This window comes from Euleptes europaea, chromosome 1 (genome assembly GCF_029931775.1).
Source record: "Euleptes europaea isolate rEulEur1 chromosome 1, rEulEur1.hap1, whole genome shotgun sequence".
Taxonomy (NCBI): Eukaryota; Metazoa; Chordata; class Lepidosauria; order Squamata; family Sphaerodactylidae; genus Euleptes; species Euleptes europaea.
This window is the reverse complement of record NC_079312.1, coordinates 117,172,222-117,183,497: the sequence shown is the minus strand read 5'-3', so window position 1 is coordinate 117,183,497 and position 11,276 is coordinate 117,172,222. Positions and strand designations below refer to the sequence as shown.

Here is an 11,276-nt window from a genome sequence, read left to right as displayed (position 1 = left end):
GCCAGAGAAAGGCCTGCCATCCCCCGCCGTCCTCCCCCTCCCCCTCTCCTTTCTCCCCCCTCTTTTTCTTTCTTTCTTTCTTTCTTTCTTTCTTTCTTTCTTTCTTTCTTTCTTTCTTTTTCTTTCTCTTTCTTTCTTTCTTTCTTTCTTTCTTTCTTTCTTTCTTTCTTTCTTCCTTCCTTCCTTCCTTCCTTCCTTCCTTCCTTCCATCCTTTCTTACCCAGTTCCTTCCTTCTCTTTCCTTTCCCAGTTCCTTCCTTCCTTTCTTTCTGTCCCTCCCCCACTCTTCCTTCCTTCCTTCCATCCTTCCTCCCTTTCATCCTTTCTTCCCCAGTTGCTTCCTTCTCTTTCCTTCCCAGTTCCTTCCTTCCTATTTCTTTCTCTCTGTCCCTCCCCCACTCTTCCTTCCTTCCTTCCTTCTTCCCTTTCATCCTTTCTTCCCCAGTTCCTTCCTTCTCTTTCCTTTCCCAGTTCTTTCTTTCTTTCTTTCTTTTTCTTTCTTTCTTTCTCTCTTTCTCTCTTCTCCGCCCCTCCCCCATCCTTCCTTCCTTCCTTCCCCAGTTCCTTCATTCTCTTTCCTTTCCCAGTTCCTTCCTTTCTCCATCCCTCCCACCTCCCTTCCTCTACTAGGATTGCCAACCTCCAGGTGGTGGCTGGAGACCTGGCAACCCTAGCATCTCCCCCCAGTGTACCTACAGTTTAATTAAGACTTAAAACTTTAATTAAAGTTTATTAAGTTAATAAACAGTGTACCTACCTATATAGTTTAAGTATAAGAAATTTGGCTCTCAAAAGAAATCTCAATCGTTGTACTGTTGATATTTGGCTCTTTTGACTAATGAGTTTGCCGACCCCTGTGCTAGCCTTATATTGTGCTATTTGTTGAATCTTTAATGTGAGCACATTTTGGAAGCTTGACAGTTTGAAACTATGCACATCCATTAGGCTAGAGTTGGCTTTTAATACTCGATCCTCATTAATTAAAATTCCAGGAGATTCATAATGCTTATGGTCTTATATATCATGCCATGTGGTATGTAGAATGTGTATCAGGGACAAACAGAATAGCGAAGGCCTCTTGCTGTTAACCAATAGTGAACTGGGGTGATTGCAGTGAGGACTTCCAACCATCTAACCAACATACCACCATGCCAGCATATACCACAAGTGAGTTTCTTTCATTGTTACCAATTTTTTAAATTTAATTTCCATTAAAGATTAAAGCAATTCATTATACTATGCATCACATATTCATTAGGTTTAATTGGCCATAACTTTCTGTTGGCCCATCTCTGATCCTTCCCATACGTCCTCTCTTCGTTGGTACGATACCAAAGAAAAGAGAGAAAAGGCAGAGGGTTATATGCAAATTTCTTGGGGTACAGTGCTTTAGGCCATTTATGCATGGGAGGTTTTGCCTTGGATTTGCTGCTCTCTAGATGCACATTTTCCCTGTCCAAATTCTCAAAACTATGCATGGGGGTTTATTTTTGAGTTTTGAGAATTCAGGTGGGGAAAACGTGCATCTAGAGAGTGGCAAATCCAAGGCAAAACCTCCCATGTATAATTGGCCTTAAAAATGTCACCCTGAAGTTTTGTTGTTGTTTTCTCCAAGCTGGTCCTTCTTTCAAAGATTTTGTTCAGGGATTACTTTTCACAAACGATATATTTCAGATTAAGTTTGTGTCTACCCTAGAGTTTCTTGAGTGCCCAAGGATGGGACAAAAATACTGCATCATTAAATGCCCAAGTATACACACTACCCAGGATTCAGTTCAGATGCCAAAACAGCAAACATATCACCAATAATTACAGAGGTCAGTTGTGGATTGATGTGTATCAACCACACCATGGATTTACACAAGATGCCTTTGCCAACAACTGGATAAGGGTCAGCACTTCCAAGATATCACCTCGGAGCTCCCCATTTGTCAAAAGCGTCAAAAGATGTCTTGAGTGTCTCCATCCTCCCAGCTAGTCAGCAGAACAATGGCCTGTATCCAACCACATGGTTCAAAAGACTTCAGGGCACTTAAAATTTCTTAAGAGGACGTGGCAATTATTGTTGAGTCCCCCCCCCCCGACAACAGACCACTGAGTCTCCCTAAAATATTGTTCCTGGGTGGTTATTAAATCTGCAGTAACAGCATAGGGGGCAAAGTGGGGGCCTCAGTGGGAGGGGAAATTGGCAGCAATGGTCACCCCTTCTTAGAAAACCTTAAGTCCCCTCAAGTCTTTGGAATAGTGTTGTAAAGGCCACTGTCTTAACTAAAAGATTGTCCAGAGGGCTGCAAATGGTGCTGGCTGTTCTAGGTTCATTTTGGTGATCATTTGAAGAAGATGTATTTCTTAATAGTGAATTTCTCATAGCATTCATGGTAAACCACAAAATATTGATTATTCAGATGAAACTGGGGAGGACAGAATTTGAATCTCTAGAGGCACTCAAATAACAGACTAGGCTGGCAGCCGAATAATTGAAAGAAAGAAAAACCTGCATCGAGAAGCTACTTTGAAAGTTTCAAAGGTCTTTTATGCATGGCTGTTTCACTTGCCATCACCCCCTCTGACAATTTCGGGTCTTTGTTTTGATTATGTATGCTGTTTCTGACCGTCAGAGGGCGCCTCGCTCTCCCCCTGTGTTTCCCTGCATTTTGCCCTCGTTTTCAGGGAAAACGCAGGGGGAGAGCGAGGCGCCCTCTGACGGTCAGAAACAGCATGCATAATCAAAACAAAGACCCGAAGCCGTCAGGGGGTGTGTGTGACCACGAGGGAAGCAGCCATGCATAAAAGGCCAAAGTCTTCATTGACAGCAGACCTGCCCTATTTGCTTTATGATTATTCTAGAATGGTTTGTCTCTGCAAAAAAAAAAGTGGAGAAGCAAAAAAATAAATCTTGCATACAAATAATAGTCAGTTTGCTGGACACAATTTACATCAGCTACATCACAGGTTCAAGGCACTGTTGTTAACCAGCATTGTGAGTTGAATGCAGTTTTGTAGTTGTTGTGCTGATTCTGTTTGCCATGTTATGATTGTGAACCACCCTGTGGAGCAAAACTAGGACTGAACAAAATTGTATTAAATAAATGGAATCTTCCTCTTTGGTGCCTTTCCACATACGTCATGTGCAAACAGTTTGAGCATCTGGAAGAGGGAATAAAACAGCCAGTTTAAAAAGATGGTTTTTACAGATGATATTGCACCAGGAATGTTTTCGAATGCGCCTTTTGCTATTTTGCCTTTCCTTACTACCAGTTTGCCTTGTTTAATAGCTTTGTGAAAATTCACTTCTTCTCAGCGTTCCTAGAGTGTAAATCTTCTGTAAAAAATGAACAATCTGTGAAGGAAGGTGTCAGACTTGGCTCCTTTATGCCTCAAGATGTTGTATGACGTTAGGGCAAATCTTTAACTGGCTTTGTCTGGCAAGATAAGCATTTTTCACGGAGAGCTGAAGTAGAATAAATCCCTTCTCTCTGTGCAGGGGGGACAATCCTGTATTTGATTCTACAGTATAAATGACTGACTCTGTTGAAGTAAAAGGAAACACTCTCATTTGTACAATGGAGGATCGTCACCAGTCTCCATTTTCCCACAAAAACTTCAATACCTAGCAACCTCTTTAAATCTATCTTGTTTTACGTCGGTTACATTCTTCAATTTCAGGAAAATACCTCTTAGGATGATTTAATCCTTTCTCATAAGAGAAAGCCAGCACAAAGTAACTTTTTGCCTTGTCCGTAATGAAGTTTGCGCATAAATGTGACTCCGTGTTTAAAGGATCTGCGACATTTTGAAGCTGTGGTTAAATATGCAATGGCTTTTATTTATTTTAAAACGCTGGTTTGCCTTTCTCCCAGCTTGCATTCCAAGGCAGCTTACAAATAAACAATAAAACCACACATTACAATCCAGTAAAATGTTAAACTCCAACATAAAACACCTGAAGAGGAGCTGTGCTCTTCTTCCACCTGGAAGCTACAGAACACAGCAGGCAGGTTGCCACAGGTGGGCCACAAAGGACAACAGAGGCGGCAACATAGCAAACAAACCCATCCTTGAAGCTGGTTCACACAAGCATGAGTATTCCTTGGTTGCTCTGCACTTGATAATTCACTTGATGAATGTGTGAACTGGTTTCATTGGCAAGCTTTGTGACTGAAACAATAATAATATGGAAGATTTATCTGTGCCCGTGATTCATGATCTCTGATGGCTCATTCATAAATGTAAGTTCACATGATCACATGGAGCTGCCTTATACTGAATCAAACCCTTGGTCCATCAAAGTCAGTAGTGTCTATTCAAACTGGCAAAGGCTCTCTAGGGTGTTAGGTAGAGGTCTTTCACATGACCTACTGCCAGATCCTTTAACGAGATGCTGGGGATTGGACCTGGGACCTTCTGCATGCCAAGCAGACGCTCCACCACTGAGCCACAGCCTTCTCCCATGTTCCAACAGGTGGGTATATTCATCAAAGACCTCTTCACATGTTACATGAGAGCCAGCGTGGCGTAGAGGTTAAGAGTGGTGGTTTGGAGCAGTGGACTCTGATCTGGAGAACCAGGTTTGTTTCCCCACTCCTCCACATGAAGCCAGCTAGGTGACCTTGGGCTAGTCACACACTCTCAGCCTCACCCACCTCACAGGGTGTCAGTTGTGGGGAGGGGAAGGGAAGGTGATTGTAAGCTGGTTTGATTTTCCTTAAGTGGTAGAGAAAATCAGCATATAAAAACCAACTTTTCTTCTTCTCTTCTTACATCCTGCATGTACATGTGTACAACTATTTATAAGAAATAGCCAATGCATATTTACTTTACAGTTTCAACCAGGGACCAACCAGTACATGGATGAATGTGGGGTTTAAACACATGTTGAGTTATATATGCATTAAACGTAACACAAAGTTACTCAACACACAAATAAAGGTTGTACACACGTTCACTGTCATTTGTGAATAGGGATCATGGGAACCAGCCTCGGGATTAATGCAATTTGTGAAAAAAATTCCAAAAGACGGCACCATGGCTTTTTTTTTTTTTTTTTTTGTCCAGTCTGGGAAAAGTGCATTTGAGTTTAAGTCTAAATTTGGAGGAGGAGAGCCACTCCTGCTAAAACCCACTTGGAAGGTTTCTCTTTAGTCTTCAGGTTAAAGGTCCAGACGTAGGTTGGGCCTCGTTGGCGGGTTTTATACACAGGACAAGGATACACGTTGCGGTTGTCTTGCTTATCAACAGGGATGGCTCTGATGAAAATAATCGGCATGGAGGGAGTCAGGTCCTTAAGGCGGGCATCAGCAATTAAACCTGTCTGTGGAGGAAAGCAAGGCAACGTGAGATAAGATTAACAAAGGCTCCGTTTCTTGTATCCTTACGGATGCACCCACGTTCTTCTGTCTCCTGCCTTTGTACAATCTACTATATCCCATTATCTTTTATTTGCCTGTTCCCTGACCTACATTTCTGCTAGACCCTTGGAGCATTTGATTCTGCCAGAGTAATATCCGAGCTGACTGATCAAGACCGTGAACTTTTTCCAGCTGAGTTACTCAGTTACCAAGCATCAGTTCAAATGATCAACTTGCCTCGTTGACAATGTGGGCTTGGGTGGATTTATGCAGTTTCCTTAACATAGAGCATCCATGTAATCGCTCCTCTGCGCACTGAGCTCAGCTCCACCCCCCCCCTCGTGAACCACAACCACTGCAAAACTGCCAAAGGTGGGCTGACTGGTAGACTGCCGAATGTGGATTTGACTTGTGAGCTGAGGAGGCAGCAAAGCGATCCATACGGCCCCTTCATTACAAACGATGCTGCCACGTAAATTCTCTCTCAGAGAGCTAAAAACAACTTGCTGTTTGGAAATTTGAGCCTTATACTCGAGGACACCAGGGCTAGCTGATAGTAGGGAAAAACAGAGGAGATGCCTGAAAATCCATGACTGGATCCTCTCAGAGTATAGGTGCCTAGGACCTTGATTTAGACTAGGGACTTACAAGAAGGGGAGTAGTGGTAGCGTGCCAAGGCACAAAGATAATGGAGAAATACTACAATTGGTGTTAGTGAACTGTGGGATAGGGTAGAATCATGGTCAGAACACACACACACCCATCGGCACATGGACAGGATAATCACAGCCATCAAGTGCCATCAAGCTGCAGCTAATTCATGGTGACCTCATAGGGCTTTCAAGGCAAGTGATTAAGGAGAGGCGGTTTGCTATTGCCTTCCTCGGCAAAGTCTTCTGTGGTAGTCTCCCATCCAAGTAGCCACCCTTCTTAGCTTCTGAGATCTGACGAGGTCAGGCTATACAATACCAATTCCACATCCCCGGCACATTATCTACCAACATGTAAATCCTCTGCTGCTAATTCCACGTGCAGCTGAATGCAGAAGAATGACAGAGCAGAACAAATAAGAAGTACAGATGAACAACACATGAACACATGATGAAGCTGCCTTATACTGAATCAGACCCTTGGGTCCTTCAAAGTCTGTATTGTCTACTCAGACCGGCAGCAGCTCTCCAGGGTCTCAGACAGAGGTCTTTCACATCACTATCTTTCACATCACTAGTCCCTTTTAACTGGAGATGCCAGGGATTGAACCTGGGACCTTCTGCATGCCAAGCAGATGCCCTATCACTGAGCCACGGCCCCTCCCACGCAACGTGATTGTGTAACCTAGAAGTTACTGAAACCTACATATGTGAACACCATTAACTTCAGTGGATAAGATTCTCCACTACCCTACTAAATATCATATGGCCTATCATTGCATTCACTGTATAAGCATCAAACTCTCTGCTCCCAGAAGGGACTAAGAAAACTAATGAAAACAGAGGAAGAGCTAGGTACAAAGAACCAAAAATAAGCAGCGAATAGAGAGGAAAGCAGCAAGTGCTAAAGGGCTTAACCTCTCCCTACCAATGAATCATAGATCAGACACAACATCCATATATTGTATTGCAAAGAAGGCATACGATACAACTTTCTGATCACTGTATGCATCTTCAAGAAAATCATTTGCATTCTGACACGCACAGACAATAATATGCAACCCTGATCTCTGGAACAACAATATGTACACTGTTATATTAAGTTAATTCTGGTACTAGATAGTGCCTGCAGAGGATAAGTTTTTTAAAGCAATGGGTAAACATTAAATAATCCTAGCAACAACATCTCTTCTGGGAGCTGGGGCACGGCAACTTACTTCAATTTACAGAACGTCCTTAATTTTTCAAAGTGTTTTCTAAGCAGGTACCTTGTTTGAAAGAAACAAAGGAAATCAATTTCCCATGAAATATCCCCCTCTATTTTTAGGCTGACAACGTTTTCAATCTTTCTCAGATCACTCCATGGCATTAATTCATGTTTTTATTTGCATGTTTATCTCCCAGTTGATCAAAAGAAGCTCTGACTTGGAAATAACCACTTTTGCTGCTTATTTGGCGGACAGTTATGTGCCTGAGTGCAAACATGCATTGTCTCTGGGCTGAGAGTATAAGCACCAAAAGAATGCTATATGGGAGTTCCTTAGAAATTATTTACATATTCCACTCTTCTTCCAACAAATTCAAGGTGGTGTACATGGAGTTCCCATTTTGTCTTCAGAACAACTCTGTGATATGGTTTAGGCTCACAGACTCCTGTTGACCCAAGGTCACACAGGAATTTCAAACGGGGTCTCCCTAATCCAAGCCCAAGACTGTACCTATTACACCTTCTGGTTTGTGATCTTAGAACTTTTGCCAGGCAGGTGTTCTGCAACATATGGCAGAGGAATGAGCATAAATGGTATGTTTTCCCTAAGACTGTTTAATGCTCCATCTTCAGAACACTAGTAGTAAATTGAAAGTGTGGAAAGAAGCTCTCAGTGTTACTTTGTCATCATAGGGTTTGTCAATGCATCTTGAAATAGAAAACAGATGTTAAAGTATGTCATAACTGCACATCACATGAAAATATGTTGTTGTTATTTTTAAAAGAGCTCAAGATGACCATATCTTGCAGGCAAAAAGCATCTTAGAGAGGGGGCAATTTGTAGCGGAGGTGGCCAGGCAATGGACGCTTGACCATTTTCCACTCTTCTCCTCAAAATCACACCACGCCATCCTTGATCACTTGCCCTCCCGTAGGAATAAACACTTATACCCAGTGGTCACAGTGATCATGGGAGATTTCAGTTACCCAGATATCTGTTGAAAGTCCAACTCTGCTAAAAGTGAAAGGTCAAACAAATTTCTGACTTATCTTGCTGACAACTTCATTTTCCAAAAGTGGAGAGGGAAACAAGGGGGCCTGCTATCTTGAACTTGATTCTCACCAACACGGAAAAACTGGTTGACGAGGTAAACGTAGTGTGCACCCTGGGTAGTAGTGACCACGTAATTTCTGAGCCTCTGTCCATTATTTTTTATTGTTCTTGGAGAACATTTGAGGTGCCAGAAGACTGGAGGCGGCCAAATGTTGTCCCCATCTTCAAGAGGGGAAAAAAAGGAGGATCCAGGTAACGACTAACCTGTCAGCTTGACATCTATACCGGGAAAAGTTTTAGAACAAATAATCAGTCAGTCCTTGAGCATTTAGAAAGGATGGCTGTGATTATTAAGACCCAGCATGGGTTTCTCAGGAACAAGTCATGTCAAACTAATATTATCTCCTTTTGAGACAGTTACTACCTTGCTTGATCAGGGGAATGCTGTGGACATAGTTTATTTTGATTTCAGTAAGGCTTCTGATAAGGTTCCACATAATATTCTTGTTGACAAGTTGCTAAAATGTGGTTTAGATCCTATCGCTGTTAGGTGGATCTGTAATTGGTTGACAGATTGCACACAAAGAGAACTAAAGGGATCTTAAGTAGACCATACACTGAACATAAGTCAGCAGTGTGATGCGGTAGCTAAAAAGGCAAATGCGATTCTGTATCAACAGAAGTATAGTGTCCAGATCACATGAAGTGATGGTAGCACTTTGCTCTGCTCTGGTTAGACTTCACCTAGAGTACTGTGTTCAGTTTGGGGCACAATTTAAGAAGGATGTAGACAAGCTGGAACGTGTCCAGAGGAGGGTAATGAAAATGGTGAGGGGTCTGGCGACCAAGTTCTATGAGGAAAGTTTGAAGGAGCTCAGTATATTTAGCCTGGAGGGCAGACGACTGAGAGGTGATATGATAATCATCTTCAAGTACTTGGAGGGCTGTCATAGAAAGGATGGTGCTTTTTCTGTTGTTTTTTGCTGCCCCAGAAGGTCGGACCAGAACCAACGGGTTGAAATTAAATCAAAAGAGTTTTTGGCTAAACATTAGGAACAACTTTCTGAGAGTTAGAGTGGTTCCTCAGTTGAACATGCTTCCTCGGGAGGTGGTAGGCTCTCCTCCTTTGGAGGTTTTTAAGCAGAGGCTAGATGGCCTGTCAGCAATGATGATTCTGTGAATTTAGGCAGATTATGAGAGGGAGGGAAGGAAGGGTTACGCCAGTGTTTGGCTCTTGTGGCCCTTTCTTACATGCCCAGGGTAATGTCGATTGCCACTTGGGAGTCAGGAAGCAACTTTTTCTCCAGGCCAGATTGGCCAGGGATCCTGGAGGGTTTCCCCCCCTCCCCAACTTCTGGGTGTGGAGTAGGGGTCACTGGGGGTGTGGGAGGAGGTAGTTGTGAATTTTCTGCATTGTGCAGGGGGTTGGACTGGATGACCCTGGTGGTAACTTCCAACTCTATGATTATACTCTTGCAAACGTATTGTAAACCCCAGGGAGAAAAATTCTGCTTTGGCTGGCAGTTTTTAGTGGTGAACTAACAGGTGAGGGAAAAGTTAAGCCCTCCCTCATCACTTAACTGCTCCAAATTTACTTCTTGTTTTCTAGTTTTTACCCTTCCAAACAGAACTCCTTCCCCAGCTTTCCTACAAGAAAAAAAATATTGTTGTTGCATTAAATTCATGGTCCACCATAAGCTAAAGACATCATATAGCTTCTAGGAATGGGATTCATCGGTTAAGCTATTTCGGATCCTCATAAAAGACAGCTCCATATTTATGTATCTTAATAAATATTCTGAGGATTGAGCTGGTGCTTGTTCCTGCTCTGCCACATCCTTCATAGAGCTGCTTCACACATTATATGGCAGCAAATGCATGTGTCACATTGCATGGACGCTTGGCGGTGAACTTCACAAATCCCAGCTCACGGAGCACGCACCTATATAATCCACACATTTGCGACCCATTGTTATGTACACACCATAACACCATGTGTGAAACAAGCATACGTACATGTAAGGAGAATAACCGTTCAGAGGACTCGATCCTTTGCCTCCTCCAGGAGCATTGGTGTGTGTTATTTATGACTTCATGACTGGAGTTTAGGCAGGTTCCTGTCCAGGAAGGGGAAGATCACCTCTCCCATTAAAATGCCACTGGCGAAGTCCTCTTTATTTGACTTCCCCAAAACTACTAGCCTTCAAACATCTCTCTCTCCTTGCCAACAGCAGAAGACAAAGTGATGGGGGGAAAAGAGCCCAAATGGGGCAGGCAATGAGTGGCAGAATTCTGTTTGGCTGCTCTTTCTACAGTGTAGGAATAAAGGTTTTTCCCCCCAACAATAAGAAGCCAGGTTCTTACCACATGCAATTCCTTTGCCTTCAGCAAATTTATACTAGCAGGGAATTTAGGCCCTTGTAAAATCTGTTTGGTTTTCATTTGTTAAGTAGGTGGCTGTTATAGATGGGTCCATAAATGTAAGCCACCCACACAGTAATGTGAATACATACATAAATATAGTAGAGTCATCTGCATACAGGGCAATAGGGGAATTGCTGTCTTTGGCTAGAGCTGTCGACTTAGAGTGAAATTTCTTTTTGCAAAGCAGAATGGTTCCCCAAAGCGATTACTCTGAACTTCAGAGCTCGTGTTCTTACCAAAGGATTAATTTCTAGTGGATATGCAGCCCAGGAAGATAGAATGCATATGGCTGAGTTGTTAATTCTTCATATTGTCACCCATATGTGTATCTACAAGAATAGCTCGCTGGGCTACAGGACAGAATCAATGGGCCCATTTGAATAGACCAGGAATGTCTTTTCTCCCCTTGTCTACTGGGTGTGTGTGTGGAAATGAACATTCAGGCACAAAAAGGGAATGCCAGTATTATTGCTTAGCATTTAGCAGTATAGAAAGAAGTACTTTCAGGGCATGCATTGGGAAATCGGTACTGACGCTCTTACTTGAGATGCCCAAAGCACTCAAATCATGCTGTTACCCACTAAAGAGAGCCA

General features: G+C 42.7%; 1 protein-coding gene across 1 annotated transcript in view; it reads right to left on the bottom strand.

Annotated features, from left to right (window-relative positions):
* Positions 1 to 5,064: 5,064 nt before the first annotated feature.
* DNAH9 (dynein axonemal heavy chain 9) overlaps positions 5,065 to 11,276 on the bottom strand; it is a 206,270-nt gene continuing 200,058 nt past the window's right edge. The window contains exon 31 of the mRNA XM_056866930.1: positions 5,065 to 5,311. Within this exon, the coding sequence (XP_056722908.1) occupies positions 5,084 to 5,311 (228 nt within the window). The 3' untranslated portion in view covers positions 5,065 to 5,083. The remainder of the gene's footprint in view (positions 5,312 to 11,276) is intronic.